This window comes from Mus pahari, chromosome 1 (genome assembly GCF_900095145.1).
Source record: "Mus pahari chromosome 1, PAHARI_EIJ_v1.1, whole genome shotgun sequence".
NCBI lineage: Eukaryota > Metazoa > Chordata > Mammalia > Rodentia > Muridae > Mus > Mus pahari.
Genome location: NC_034590.1, coordinates 51,856,727 through 51,872,472, shown reverse-complemented (window position 1 = coordinate 51,872,472; position 15,746 = coordinate 51,856,727). Strand labels below are relative to the sequence as shown.

The 15,746-nt window shown below is 50.3% G+C and overlaps 1 protein-coding gene across 1 annotated transcript in view; it reads left to right on the top strand.

Moving 5' to 3' along the window:
• The window catches only part of Man2a2 (mannosidase alpha class 2A member 2), a 22,350-nt gene extending 9,793 nt beyond the window's left edge, over positions 1–12,557 (top strand). Inside the window, exons 16-24 of the mRNA XM_021206882.2 lie at positions 659–895; positions 2,127–2,249; positions 2,506–2,620; positions 2,901–3,034; positions 3,568–3,709; positions 5,429–5,565; positions 9,361–9,561; positions 9,681–9,788; positions 10,659–12,557. Coding sequence (XP_021062541.1) covers positions 659–895; positions 2,127–2,249; positions 2,506–2,620; positions 2,901–3,034; positions 3,568–3,709; positions 5,429–5,565; positions 9,361–9,561; positions 9,681–9,788; positions 10,659–10,811 — 1,350 coding nt within the window. The 3' untranslated portion in view covers positions 10,812–12,557. The remainder of the gene's footprint in view (positions 1–658; positions 896–2,126; positions 2,250–2,505; positions 2,621–2,900; positions 3,035–3,567; positions 3,710–5,428; positions 5,566–9,360; positions 9,562–9,680; positions 9,789–10,658) is intronic.
• Positions 12,558–15,746: the final 3,189 nt, after the last annotated feature.

The following is a 15,746-nucleotide window of genomic DNA, read 5'->3' as shown; positions in this document are numbered from 1 at the left end:
GTGTGTGTGTGTGCGTGTGTGTGTGTGTGTGCGCGCGTGCGATGTGCAGCTTTAATCAATTTGTTAAGAAAGAAGTTTTAGCCAGGCAGTGATGGCACACACCTTTGATCCCAGCACTCAGGAGGCAGAGGCAGGAGGAGCTCTCTGAGGCCAGCCTGGTCTACAGAGTGAGTTCCAGGACAGCCAGGGCTACACAGAGAAACCCTGACTTTAAAAAAAAGTAAAAAGTTTTTAACACAAAAGTCTTGCTGCATAACCCAGGCTGGCTTCAGACTGGAGATCTCTGTTTCAGCATCCTGGCTGCTGGGTACAAAGATGTCAGTCACTTCTGGGTCTCATTTAAATTCTCACGAATGCGCACAGTGATGCCACCTCTCATTCCCCCAGGAACCGAGGTTAAGTCACTGCCTACGGTCACTCAGTCTGTGTGAAGCCAGCCACAGACCCTAGGCTGTCACCTCGGCGGGCGCTGTGCACCTTTGCTGACGAGTGTGCAGAAAGACACTGAGACTCAGAACCAGGATCCCCAAACAGACGGGGATTCTTCAGATAGAAATGTAGAGCTCAGTGTTTAGCTTCAGAAAGCAGAACACCGAGGTCAGGGATGGAGGGTAGACGGCCTGTCTGGGCTGATGCTTCTTACCGCCCATGCTCACAGGTGTCAGTACCCATCCGCCTGCCAGCCCTAGGCCTGGGTGTGCTGCAGCTGCAGCCAGATCTCGATGGGCCCTACACGCTGCAGTCTTCCGTGCGTATCTACCTGAACGGCGTGAAACTGTCCGTCAGCAGGCAATCAGCATTCCCTGTCCGTGTTGTGGACTCCAGCGCCAGCAACTTTGCCATCAGCAATCGCTACATGCAGGTCTGGTTCTCCGGCCTTACTGGGCTTCTCAAGGTAAAGGGCCAGGCCAGGGGAGGTGGGGAGGGACCAGAGGAAGGCATGGGTGTCAGGGGGCTTGTGTACAGCTGTTCCTGCTCTCATGTGCCCTCCTGTCACCAACTCACAGAGATTTGGGTGTGAGCATTAGCAGTTACCAAGTGTTAATCATCTTCTACATTATCAGTGACTTGTAAAGAGAGAAGGGTTATTTCGGCTCACGGTTCTGAGCCTACAGTCAGGCAGACCAATTGCTTTTGGACCTGTGGTTAGGCAGCACTCCGTGGCAGAGAACACATCACAGCAGAGGAAATGACTTCACAGCCAGGATGCAAGAGAGGGGTTGGTTGTTATGGTACACCTGTGATTTCAACAGTGGAGGGGGTAGGATCAGAAACTCAAGGTCATCTCGGGCTACATAGCAAGTTTGAGGCAACATGAGACCCTTGTCTCAAAAAAAAAAAAAGAAAAAAGTTGTGTTAGTTCGCACATACCTTTAATCCCTGTACTGGAGAGACCGAGACAGGTGGATCTCTGTAAATTCGAGGCCAGCCTGATCTACATGGTAAATTCCAGGTCAGCCAGCACAACACAATGAAATGGTGTCTCATGTCTCAAAAAAAAAAAAAAAAAGTATAAAAGGGGGCCTGGAGGTACATAGTAGACAAGCACTCTACCAACAGAGCTACAAGAATCCCTGGGTTTGCTCTCCCACACTGCAGAAAGCTAAGTGTGCTGGCATGGGCTTGTTGTAACTCAGCATTGGGAGGTGGAGACAGGAGGATCAGAAGTTAAGGTCAGCCTTAGCTGGGGTGGGGGTGGGGGTGGGAGTGGGGATGCGCGGCTTTAATCCCAGCACTTGGGAAGTAGAAGCAGGCGGATTTCTGGATTCAAGGCCAGCCTGCTCTACAGAGTGAGTTCCAGGACAGCCAGGACCACACAGAGAAAACCTGTCTCAAAAAAAAAAGGAAGGAAGGAAGGAAGGAAGGAAGGAGGGAGGGAGGGAGGGAAGGAAGGAAGGAAGGAAGGAAGGAAAACGTAGACGGGAAGAGGGGGAGGATCTCAGTTTTCTCAGCCTCTCCTAGTAGCAGAATAGCAGTGGTGTGGGACCAAGCCCTTATGGGGAACACCTAAGATCCCAACTGTAGCACTGGGCTTGGCTCTTTGGGGGAAGTCAGTCCCTGCCCTCCCAGGGGGAGACCTGACAAGCTGGTGTGGGGCCAGGGGTCAGGGCTGTGGTTTTTGGCAGAGCATCAGACGGGTGGATGAAGAGCAGGAGCAACAGATGGAACTGGAGTTCCTCGTCTATGGCACCCGTACATCCAAGGACAAGAGTGGTGCCTACCTCTTCCTGCCTGACAGCGAGGCTAAGGTACCTGAGAGGCCTCACAGGACGGGGTGGGGGTGGCATGGGGGTCCTGTGCAGGGGGAGAGCCTGGGAGGGACCTGGCATACTGGGTCTTGCCTTACTGTCCTTATGGAGGGTGGTGGGCTGTGGTCTTAGTGATGGCTTTGGGCCTGCTCAGGCCAGAGCACTGGGACGAGGACTTCTGTTGACCAGCCCTGGCATGCTTCTGCTGCTTTGTACTCCATGCTGTGGGGTCAGTGACCACTTGCTCTTTTTCCAGCCCTACGTCCCTAAGAAACCTCCTGTGCTGCGTGTCACTGAAGGCCCTTTCTTCTCGGAGGTGGCTGTGTATTATGAGCACTTTCACCAAGTGATTCGACTTTATAACCTGCCAGGTGAGCCCTGTGGGTGGGGAAGGTCACCAGGTGTGAGTCCCACTGGCTGGCACCTGCTCCTCTTCCACCGTCCTTGACATTTGACATGGGGATGCTGGATTCTCTTAAGGAAAAGTCCATCCAACAGTGCCCTGAGATCTCCCAGGGGAGGGTGGGGCTGTCCCTGGAATAGTCCCTGGGGAGGAGGAGGGGTTTGTCCCTGGAATAGTCCCTGGGGGGGGCGTCCCTGGAATAGGCCCTGGTGTGCTCACCTCACTTCTGGCTGTCCCTTTGCTTCCAGGGGTAGAGGGGCTGTCTCTGGACATGTCATTCCAGGTAGATATCAGGGACTATGTGAACAAGGAGCTGGCCCTGCGCATCCACACGGACATTGACAGCCAGGGTACTTTCTTCACAGACCTCAATGGCTTTCAGGTAATTCTTGGGCCCCATGGGACAGAACTCATACTGCTTATGGCCCCCAATATTGGAGCTGTGTAGAGGGGTGGGGGTGCTGAGGACGGGTGACAAGTATAGAGCGCCAGTGAAATGGCTCAGTGGGTAGAGGCTCTTGCTTAAGCCTGGCAGCCTAAGTTTGATTCCTGGAGCCCTCAAAAAGGAGAGAATCCATTCCAAAGGGTTGGCCTCTGACCTCCACATGTGTGGTGTGGCATGTACACCCATACACACATATCATACACATATACACAATTAAAAAAAAAAAGTAGCTGGGTAGTGGCTCACTCCTTTAATCCCAGCACTTGGGAGTCAGAGACAAGTAGATCTCTTGAGTTCGAAGCCAGCCTGGTCTGCAGAGTGAATTCCAGGACAGCCATGACCATATAGAGGGACCCTGTCTTGAACAGACAGACAGACAGACAGACAGGAATACCTTCACACTGAGAACCCTTCAGAACACAAATCAGACACCGTTCCAGGCTGGACTCGAACTCTTCCCTTCCCTATAGGTACAACCCCGGCAGTATCTGAAGAAGCTGCCCCTGCAGGCTAATTTCTACCCAATGCCAGTCATGGCCTATATCCAAGATTCCCAGAGGCGCCTCACACTGCACACTGCCCAGGCTCTGGGTGTCTCCAGCCTCGGTAACGGTGAGTAGGAACCAGCCTACCCTTTGTTCCAGTCAGCCCACGCTGTTGACTTCCCTCCCCTCTCTCCAGGTCCCCTCACCCCCAGACCTGAAGAGGGGAAAAGAGGGTGAGCCATCATCCCCTTCCTCTCAGTCACACTGGGCATCCTGTCATTTGGTGGAAGCAGCTGGGTATTGAAGGGCGACTTTCAGCTGAAGGGCTCAGCTCTTCTTTTTCTTTCTCTCTCTCCCTCGTCTTTTCATTTGTTTGTTTTTTTTTTGTTCTGTTTTGTTTTGTTTTTGAGACAGGGTTTCTCTGTGTAGCCCTGGCTGTCCTGGAACTCACTCTGTAGACCAGGCTGGCCTCGAACTCAAAGAACTGTCTGCCTCTGTTTCCTGACTGCTGGGATTAAAGGCATGGGCCACCACTGCCTGGGAGGAGGCAGCTCCTCAGTGGTTACAGTGTAATATTTAGGAAAGGAGAAAGATACTATGCTCCTTCTAATGGTCAGTAAGAGAAAGGATAACAGCTGACTTGCACATCCAAGGTTTCCAAGCCTAGGAGCACAGAGAGGCTGGGGAAGGACGCCCTGAATGCAAGGTCAGTTTGGGCAACTTTAGTAAGACCGTCTCAAGACAAAAAGTTAAAACCAGGAGGATGTGAGCTTCCACCCAGTGTGGAGAGAGTGCGGAGACAAGTTGGGAGCTCTCCCACCGGAGTGATTTGCACAGCCTTGGGACAAAATGAGCAGTGGCTTACGGACTCTCAGGCCCTAGAGCCTTCTGTCTGTGGCTGTAGAGCTTGTGAAGGCTGAAGCGAATGCAGGGTTGAAGCCTTGCCACACTGTGGCAAGTGCTGTGCCTGCCTCCTCCATGGGAGGGTATGGCTCTCCTACCCTCTGCCAGGATTATTTGGGATTTGTCCTCCTCCAAGCTGAATGCAGCCCATTGTCCTTGCTCTGTCAGCTGTCTGCCCCTCTGGGACATGGTGTGTTAGGGAGTGATTATCGTCTACTGAAGGAGCATGTTTTAGGGCTGGAGATAGTCTCCTGTGTTTGCTCTGAGTACAAAGCCAAAGAAAATACAGAAATCCAAGTCAGGACTGTGGAGATGAAAAGGAGCGTTGCCCTCTGGGAAAGGCTGCATGGGCTGGCATGGGAGAGCCTTCCTTCCCACCCGTCAGCTCCTCAGCCAAGACCCCTGCCCCATGCAACATTCCAAATGGTTTACAGAGGTGGTCCTCTCCTGTCCTTTACCTGAGCCAGACTGGAGGCCTTGTCGAGCCTCTACCTCGTGCCTGCCCTGCTTCTGACAGGCAAGGCCATCCACTCCAGTCTGGACTGCTGGCCCTTCGAGCTGATGCCAGCCAGTGTAAGGCAGGAGAGCATGTGTCAAGTCACGAGTCTGTCCAGCCTGGCTCAGATGAGGGACTCCGCAGCAGTCTTACAAAGAAGTCTTTCTCTTTTCCGGCTGCTGGCGACTGTTCTCTGTGGCCAGTTCCTAAGAGGTTTTCTCCTGGGCCTGGGGCCCAGGTCCCACCCCTGAGTCACAGAGGTGAACTGCCATGGTCAGTGCTCCCCTTTCTAGGCCTCCTGTTTCTTCCCTGCTCTCTCCTACCAGAAGTCTCTCTTCTGAGGAGCTCAGCTTGTCTGTCTCGGTGGCTTTCCCCTTGGGGACCTGAGGTAGAGAGTCTGCTTGCGCGTGGGTTTGGCAAGCTGGAGCTCACTGTCATCTTCCTTAGGCCAGCTAGAGGTGATCTTGGACCGCAGGCTAATGCAGGACGACAACAGGGGACTAGGTCAAGGACTCAAAGACAACAAGATCACCTGCAACCGTTTCCGCCTCCTGTTAGAACGTCGGACCACGATGAGCCCTGAGGTAAACTCTGGGCCCATTGCACTGTGGGTAGCCCCGGGGGGTTCCCAAATGTAGCTGGAGGAGGGCAAGGGGCAGACTGTACAATTTATTTCCACCACTGAGGCAGGAGGCTGTCTGGCATTTGGCTAACTCATTTCATGCAGCTTCGCAGCCCCTTCCCCAGCCGTGTCCTGTCACCTTGTCGTGTTCACCTCCTGCCTCTCTCTTTCCTGCCTCATCTTCCCACCCCAAGCCTGAGCACTTCCTAACCTTGACACAGCACTGCTCGCTCATCTCACAGTTTTCTTTGCCTCACCAGCCTGGCTTTTTCTCCAAACTGGCAGATATGTTTAGGGATTTGATCTTTTCCAGCAACACAATCAGGAGCTCAAAGGTAAGGGTCAGGGAGGGCCTTGGTGGCCTAGGGTGAGCAGCCTGGCACTGTAGTTGGAGTCTGCTGCCTAGAACCCTGAGGTGTGGCTTAGACATTTACTCTCCCTGTAGACGCTGAGCCCCTGCTGTGCTGTGGGAACAGAGGATGCAGGCCAATGTGCTGCCACCCCTGGGCTCCGCTAGTGAGCAGGGCTGGGAGCTGCTCTGAGCATGAGGGTAGGGGAGCAGTGGGGTCTCACCTGGCCTGCGGTGACAGCAGTCACCAGGCTCAGCCTCAGTGAGTGGGACCTATTCACAGAGTTGAAGGCAGGAAGACAGAATGGAAGTGGGACCAGTTGTAACTTTAGGCTAAAATGGTGCTGACTAGCATAGCTGCTGCCCTCCGCATGTGCCGCCCGTTACTTTATTGGAATTTAGGATTGAACCCAGGGCTTTGCCCATGTTAAGCAAGTGCTTTACCACTAAGCTAAATCTCCAGTCCAGTTTAGTTTTTTGGTTTTGGGTGTTTGAGGCAAGGTCTTATGTAGCTTGGGCTGGCCTTTGGTGTGGGGATATCCTTGGTTAACCTTGATTTTGGTCTCACTGTTGCCTAGGCTGGCCTTGAACTCCTAAGTTGGAGTGAGCCTCCAGTCTCAGCCTGCTAATTAGCTAATTATGCCGCCTTGCCCAGCCACCTAGAGTTGGCTGTTTACTTCCTTTTTTTTTCTTTTGAGACAATGTGTCACGTAGCCCAGGCTAGACTTCATCCTCCTGCCTCTATTTCCCAAGGGTTAGAATTAGAGGTCTATACGACCATGCTGGAATTTATTTTGATCTATGGTTACTGAAATGAATTAAGATGACGTAGGTTCAGGTTCTGCTCATACTGGCTATGTTCCTTGGGCCAGGTGTGGTGGCAAATTTCTCAGTCTCAAGATAGAGGGGGTGGATCTCTGTGAAGTTGACCCCTGGTCTGCATAGAGAGTTTCAGGGCAGCCAATACTACATAGTAAGAACCCTGTCTCAAAAAGAAAAAAAAAATTACAGGGGGCTAGGGGGTTCCTCAGCAGGTAAGAACCTGCACTTCTAGAGGATCCAGGTGGACCCCCAAAACCCACAGGGCAGCGCAGGGCCATCTGTAACTCCAGTTTGTGGGGTTCAATGTCTTCTTTTGGCCTCCAAAGTGCACAGACATATGTACAGGCAGAAGCACATAGACAAAACTCCCATACACACAAAATGATCATAATAAATTGTTTTTTTAAATTACCTCTAAGCCCCCCCCCCCCGTGTTTCTAGGTTGTCAGTAGCTATCACACAAGGTGTGGCAGGCAATGTTTCTGTTATTTCAGAAAACTCTGTGAGCCAAACTGGGCTTGAACTCGGCGGTGTGGGACAGGGCAGATCACAGAGATGTCAGAGCCTGGAGATGGGGAAGACTGGGGAGGGAGGGAAACTGGAGGGTTTGTCCTCAGCTGCCAGGACCACAAGGAGCAGAGTGGCTGTGCAGGGAGACAAGGTAGGGATGACAGTCTCAGATGTTGAAACAGGAAGCCTTGGAGACTTGAAGTAAGCCAAGAATAGAAAAAAGAAGCCAGACGTGGTGGCGCATGCCTTTGATCCCAGCACTCGGGAGGCAGAGGCAGGTGGATTTCTGAGTTCGAGGCCAGCCAGAGTGAGTTCCAGGACAGCCAAGGCTACACAGAGAAACCNTCTCTCTCTCTCTCTCTCTCTCTCTCTCTCTCTCTCTCTCTCTCTCTCATGCATTCTCTCTCCCCCTTTCATGTTAAATCTTTCTCTGGTTTTGATGTCAGTATAACCCTGAGTTTGTTAAAAGGATTTGGAAGAAGTATTACTCCTTTCCTATTTTATAGAATAATTTGAGTAGTATTAGCATGAGCTATTGGAAGACCTGGTAGAATTCTGCACTAAATCTGTAGGACAATGGGCTCATTTTTGCATTTTTGTTGGGAGATTTAAAAATTACTTTTTTGTTCAATTGCTTAACACACACACACACATATACATGTTTGATTCATTTATTTAATTTTGGTTTAATTTTCATAGATCATATAAATCTAGACCCTTATCTATTTCTTTTTAGATTTTCAAATTGAGTAGAACATACAGTTTAAAATTATGCTTTCATGATTCTTTGAATTTTTTCAGTGTTTGTTGTAATGTGTCCTGTTTTCATCTCTAATTTTATTAATTTGGGGTCTTTTGTCTCTATATTTTGGCTGATTTAGCTAAGTTTGTGAATTTTATCTTTTCCACTTATAATGACATTTTATAAAAGTGCTTATAATAAAATTTCAGATGATATGATAATTAAGTTTATTTCCTACCCAACACTTTCAGGTTTACCTCCCAAGGGCTTTACAATCACTTTAAAATATTTGTGGATTCTGCTTAGCTTCACATACTTATACATTCTTCAAAAGCAACCACAGGAATGGCTTCATGTTATACCTTTTTGTAGATTATGACCACTTTTGTAAGTATCATCCAATGAATGGACATTTAGAATATTTCTAATGATTGTCATACCATAGGTTTAAAACAAAGATCAAAATTACAGAAAAGTCAAAAAATCTCCAATTGCCTTTAAGTTGGGCATGAGTGAACAAAATGATGTTTCTTTACATTTTAAAGTATAATTCTGATATTTTTATGTTTAAAGTTAAAAGTTTCTGAATATATCACAACTTCAGAGGTGATTACTGAATAAAGCTCAGTATTGCCAACTTGTCTTTTCTTCTGCTCACAGGAAGTCACCCCCTTGTCCTTTTAACCTAAGTTCAAAAAAAAACAAAAAAAAAAAAAAAAAAAAAAAAAAAAAAAAAAGGAAAAAGAAATGGAGGAGAAGTGTGTGTTGTGTGTTGAAGACATTGCAGAAGCAAAAATGGAAGGGGAACAGTTCCTGCCGGGGCTTGAAGGGCCAAGGGAGACTGTGTAGGGCACTCAGATGGCAGTGCCAGGGACAGAGATCAGCACACAGAAAGTCCATGTAATCCTGTGAGCGGGGCCTCCTGGGAGCCACCTGAGGAGGAGTCTCACCAGCTGGGGCCCATGGAGCTGAGCATCTGGCCGACACAGGGATGTGGCATCTTACCTCAGGACTTTCAGTATTAGAGGCCTGTCTGTAGTGAAGCATGTCTGTCTGTCTGTCGTCCATGCCTACTCCTCTCTGTGGGGGGATGGCACCAATGAGAGTACATTCTTCATGATAGTGTTAAAGAAAACAGAAGGGCCTGGTCACCTGACTGCCTGTGGGCCGAGCACCATGGGAAGTGGCCACCCCTGAGGGGCTGGAGGTACAGGGCTGGAACCAGGCAGTGGAGTCCAAGTGAACTAGGAAAGCTGTTCTGAAAAGAGCTGGCCTGCCTCCCCTCCACCAGAGGGGCTCTGTTCCCTCATTTACGTTTTGGGTCCATCTTGCAGGTGCATCAGGAGCAGGAGCGTTCTACAAGCTACCCATCCCTTCTCAGCCACCTGACCTCTGTGTACCTCAGCACTCCTCCTCTTGTCTTACCTGTGGCCAAGAGGCAGGGCCCCAGCCCTGCTCTGCACTCTTTCCACCCTCTGGCTTCTCCACTACCCTGTGACTTCCATCTGCTCAATCTGCGTACGCTCGCAACCGAGGTGAGTGCCCCAGTCAGGGCTAACCCTCAGCCCCAGGCTCTGGGCCTCCTCCCAGCTCTCGTCATCTCAGCAGATGTGTCGCTGACCCTCCACTGTCCTTGCCCCTGACTGTCTTCCAGGACACCTTGCCTGCAACTGATGCTGCGCTCATCTTACACCGCAAGGGTTTTGACTGTGGCCTTGAAGCCAAGAACCTGGGCTTCAACTGTACCACAAGCCAAGGCAAGGTGAGTGGGGTCCCGGTGTGGGAGGCACGGGCGGGCCCTGGTCAGGACAGTAGAGCTCTAGGCTGAGAGCCTCTAGGAAGGTTGGCAGTAGGACGAAAGGGGGAGGAGCCTCAGGGCTCTCTGGAGACTAAGGGGAGGCCTTTGACTCACGCTTTTGGTAATGAAGTCAGCAGGAGCCATTTCAGACCAGCATGGAGCTAGAGACCTCGGGTTTCCTGAGGACAGACCTTTTTAGAGGGAAGTAGGAAACCTGAGAACGAAAAACCACTGCACCTTTTCAAAGCATCGCTCATGGTGTAAGCTGGCACGTTGCTTGCCCTGGTGACTCAGATGTGAACCCAGACAGCCCCTGTTCTCAGCTCACACAGCGTGGTGGGAGAGTTCCTACGAGGAGCCTGGGCAAGCTTTGGACTTGAGTGGATTGCAGCAGAGCCCTGTCTGAGGTTGGCTGCTCCTGGGAGGGCCGGGGCTTCCAGGAGCCCATTTCCCTCTTACTTACTTACTTTTTGTATTTCTTTCTCTATCTTATTTTTATTCTTTATTTTCGAGACAAGGTTACACATAACCTAGGCTTGATGTGACCTTACTGTGTAGGCAAAGCTGACTTGAACCCCTGAACTGCCTGCCTCTACCTCCCAAGAGCTGGAGTCCTGTTACGCCATCTTAGCTCTAAGAATATGACAGAAACCCAGGTGTGTTGGCTCACAACACAGTCCCAGCACTGTGGCAGGACTGCTCTGAGCTTGAGGCTAGCCTGGACTACAGTGTAGTACTGTAAAACAAAAACCCAAAAGGGTAGTACTCGGTGTAAGGAGGAACTTACCCACTGTTAGCAGTACCCGGCTCACCCTGCCCCCTTTCTCTTCACAGCTGACCCTGGGGAGCCTCTTCCATGGCCTGGATGTGACCTTCCTGCAGCCAACTTCCTTGACTTTGCTGTACCCTCTGGCCTCACCCTCCAACAGCACTGACATCTCTCTGGAGCCCATGGAGATCAGCACGTTCCGCCTGCGCTTGGGCTAGATCAGGGCTTCTTGTGGCCTGAAGACAGCGTTCATCCACAGAGACTGCCTCCTAGCACCAAGATTGAGCTGGACAAGCCACACTAAGTCTCCTCTCCGCTCTGCCTCAGAACCGACAGACTGTGCTGGGCCCTTCTGCTGTCTATTGCTGCTGCAGCATTTGGAACAGCCCTTACGTCAGCAGGCACGGGGGCAGTGAGACAGGGGAGAGGAGGCGCTTTCCCTGGGCTGTGCCCCTTTCCCTGGGCTGTGAGTAGGTGCCCAGCTGATCACAACTCAGGCTCTGTCCTTTTCCCAAAATGGGATTTAGGAAGAGTGGGGACAAACAGAAGAGGTCAAGGAGAACAACCTCCCGCCAGGTGACTGCAGGTGTGAGCTTGCTCTGCGGGGTGATATGGACCCCACAGTGCTGGTATGAGGGTCCAGGAGCAGGGTGATTCTGGGAGGAGAGGGGTAGGCGCCTATTATTAGTGGAGTAAAGGCGTGGAAGGAGTCCCTGTTTCTCCTAAGAGCCTAAAGGCTTTGCTGCTTTCTGTTCTGGCTCTGCTCCATGTGCCTCTGGGCCTGCATGCCCTGGCTAGGGGCTGCTGGGTGGCAGGAGGGGCTTGCCTGAGACTCTCCAGGCCAGAGGCCACGGCACACTTCAGGTACTAGCACCAGTTCTGAGCTGATCATTTGGTGTTGGTTTGTGGCAGGGGTAGGGAATGTCTCCACCTGAGCTGCTTCCTTATCTCACACACCAGTCTCCCCACAGGTTTCCATTGTGGGGGCCCTGGCAGGGTTCCTTTCCCTAGAGGGGAAACAGACTTCCAAGACCTCTGTGCTTGGGCGTCTTGGGAAGGCATCCCATGCTGGCGCCCCTGCTGGGCTGAGGAGGTTCACGCCTGTTACACAGGCAGAAGTATTACCTGCCCGGTGTGTGGACGAGGAAGGTGGGGACAAATAGGAGGTTGTATGCTTTGATGAACCTTCGTTTTTGCTTCAATCAATAGAGAATCTGTCTATAAATGATAAGAGTTGGTAAAAGCGAAGTTCCATCCTTATGACAACTTAGGAAGCCAAGACTAGAAAGAAGCACCACACTCTAGATAAAGATCTCTGTCACCAGTGAGTAAAGACACCCAAAGAATCAGTGCGGGCATTCCCCTCGGAGTCAGAAGCTGGCCGGCAGCATACTGTTATTTAACAGTGTCTTGGTGTCACTAACCCATACTCCAGATGGAAACAAGAATTATAATTGCCACTGTTTTAAAGCCATAAGCTACCTAAGAAACCTGTGTCACCTGAAGACCCAGCAAGGAATTCTGTGGGTTGCCCTGAAAAGACTGGTTCTCCCCAAATCAACCCATAAACATCCGTGTAATTCCCACAAGGTTGGACACTTTTTGGAACTCTTCAGGTTCTGGCATTCATCTAGAAGGTGACAGGCTGAGGATGTGAAGTAGTTCTGAATGGCAGTAGTGATGAATGGCTGGTGACACTAAGGCGGGCAACGGGCAGTAGCTTTCTCAACAGAGTTCTCAAAGGGCTTGGACTCTTCTGCCATCGTGAATTCAGCAGCCATGATAGATGAGATCAGATAGACCTAGGCACATAGAAATGTAGTATATGGTTTCAAGTGTAGGGGAGGGGGAGATGGATTATTTTACAGTGCTTTGAGATAGTTACCTACCTGTGAGACTTCTCTGTTTCAAAAACCAAACCAAACAAAACCTAGGGCTAGAGGGAAAAGGCAAAAGAAAACAACAAAATTATTATTATTGATTATTTGAGTCTCTCTACATACCTCTGGCTGTGCTGGAACTCACTATGTAAACCAAGCTGGCCTGGAAATCACAGAGATTCCCCACCTGCCTCTGCCTCCTAAATTCTGGGACTAAAGGCATGTGCCATCATCACACCTGGGCCCACCTGCCTCTGCCTCCTGAGTGCTGGGATTAAAGGCGTGCACCACCACTGCCCGGCAGAAAAAATATTTTTCTACCTGATTTAGGAAACCCTTTTCTAGATATAACATGAAACCTAATATATAATGGGGGAAAGTTAAAAAATAGGTTTTCACACACACACACAAACACACACACACACAGAGAGAGAGAGAGAGCTTGAAAGCATGCTATAGGAAACAGGTTAAATCAATAGAGCTGTGTGGGTAGGAACAAGTCTGCAGTGGGCACTGTCACAGCTGGGGAAAAGCGCGTTTTGACTCCTCAGAGAACTGTCACTAGGGTCTGTCCAGCAGCACCCAAAGACTCAGTAGTGACAGGGCTGAGTTCTTGCAGGTTCTCCAGAGTCTATGCTGCCAGGCTCAGGCCACGTGGCTTCCTATCCATACCTTGGTGACAGGAATAAGATGAAGAGTGGGGAACGCTTAGCACAGAGCGGGGGTTGTGGCCAAGCTCCTCAGTGGGAGCCTCCACACGGTAGAAAGCGTGCCTACAGCAAGTCTTACTTGCTACCATATGGTTTGTAATCAAATGACAGGGAACTGTGCAGAATAAAGACTATTCTTTGGAGGTCAGAGATGTACAGTGAAGTTATTTGTCTGACAGGACAAATTTTAATCGCAAGCACACACTTTTGTTGGGAGTGTCTTGCTGTCAATGCATCCCTGACTAACCCAGACTTGCCCTAGAGAGCCAGGCTGACCTTGAACTTGTAATCTTCCTGCCTTGCTGCCCATAGGCTAGGCTCACAGGCATGCGCACCAAGCCCTCCCTGCTGCTGTTAACATACATAAGTAGGACTTAGAGCAGTGTCCTCTCAAAAGCTCAGTCAGCCGGGTTGTCTCTGGAAAGTGCAGGGTTCTGTCCTGTCTGGTATAGGCCGGCCTGCTTCTTCAGTCTGGGTGCTAAGATGATGTGTGGGGGAGGGCCACATGTAACTGGATCAAGGCAAAAAGCCAGCTTACTCCTGGTAAAGCCTTTGAACTAACCCTTGGGAGAGTAAGGGCCAAAGCCAAAGCCTTCCCTTCTCCCCTCCCCCCAGGCAGGTAGTGCGACCTAGCCTCCGATTTATAGAAGTTTCCTGCCTTAGCCTCACAAGTGCTGGGATTGCAAGTGCATTCCTCCATGCCTGGCTCCTATGGTTCTTGGTAATGGCACAGTGACTTCGTACTGTTTTAAGGTAAGCAGCAGCTGTTGTCCACAGAGCTCAGGGACGGATGCCTCCCCAGCGTGAGGCTAGCAGTCTACAGTGGGACCAGGAAACAACAAAACAACCTCGTTCACCAGAAAGGGAAGGACTCCCTCACTGAGATGCATCCAAGCAACTAGTCCCGGAAGGAGGAAAGGACTGAGTGGCCAGCTGGAGGCACAGAGAGAAAGGCAGGCAAATGTGAGGAACTTCACCATCTTGCAGGGCATCAGGCCAGACAGGGTCCAGATCTGCCTTCCCCAGGGCATGAGGAGGAGTAGGAATTCCTGGGCAGAGCAGCATTTCTAACCTGAGCTGGACCAGCTTAGCTTGCTGTCACTGCGGTTAGGGAGCCAGGCACTTACAGTTTGGCTACTCTGGAGACAGGGGAGGGGTCTGTTGAGTCCAGGAGTTGAGAGCCAGCTCGAGCAACACTGAGACTCCATCTCACACAAGCAAAAAGCCACTAGCTGTCACAAACACAAAGAGGAAAACGTAAACAATGTAGTGGAGGGTGAGGCTCACAGTTCAACTCAAGGTCTCTGAATTTGTTTGTTCTTAACAAAAATGTATGGGAAGTTCAAGTCTCACACTGTGAGAGATGACATAGACCTTCCAACATTAGTATGGAACTAGTTTTGTTTAGGCCCAATGGGAAGAAACTCCAAACTCTGACAGTTGCCCGGAGCAGCTGGGTCTGTTTCTGCTTCTGCCTTTGCACCGCCCTGATTAATTAGGATAGTCTGAGAACAGGAAGCCCAAGAAGGTTGTGAGCCTAGCCTCTAACGGCTGAGTCATCTCTCCAGCCCCAAGAAGGGCTTCCTAATGTGTACACTGTGATACAGTTGAAGATTAGAGATGGTGGCCAGTGAGACGGTCCCTTAAGAGAATGAAAGCCGTGAGTGTCTATGTAAGCACTGAATGCTATAGTTTGAGTATGTGTGTCCCTCTATAGTTCAGTGAAATAGTGTAAGGGGAACCTGTGGGAGGTGACTGGGTTTTGCTGGCTTCTCTCTAGTGTGTGTGGGGGGGGGATGGTAAAGTAACCATTATAAAACAAGGAAAGAGGAAACCATTTACTTCACCCTAGGGAAGGAAGGATCTCTCCCTAACTCAGGGAAGTTTGCTTCAGGCCAAGGTGGCTCTGTCCACCTGGGTCGAGACCCAACAAGTCACCGGGCAAATTTCTTACGCACCTTCTTCATACAGACTTGCTCTGTAGATCAGCACGAGAAGAAACACCCTGACTCCAGTTCTCAGAAAAATGTTGCAAAAGATGGAGGATCATGTCTATAAAGGAAAAGTTGACGTCTGAAGGTATGGTCCAAACCGTGCCCTGGAGATGAATCATAATTCATCCCTCCCAAAAGGGCTAAGGAGGAAAGCCGAAAACCCCCAAACTCCTAAAGACCCCCATCTGTCCCCTACCTGCTCTGAACATCACTCAAAGACCAAAACTGAACACCCAGGCACGTCTATTAGAGACACTGCAGGGTGGGGGCGGGGTGAGGATGTCAGAACAGCCAAAGATAACCACGTGAGCAGAAAGCAGCTAGACTCAAAAAGCGTGAAAAGATTGTACACCATGCCAAGAGCAAAAATGAAGCAAGAAGGACCAGCCTTGAGAGACCAACAGGCGTAAAAAATAATGAACCAGAAGAGGGTGGAGAATGGCTACCCTGTAGTGTGTGTGTGTGTGTGCATGTGTTCAGGTGTTTTTCTAGGAATGGGAAATTCAAGTGCAGCTTTACATTAGCTTCACTTGTAAAAATATAGATTTTTGTACAGCCAATGAGATTTA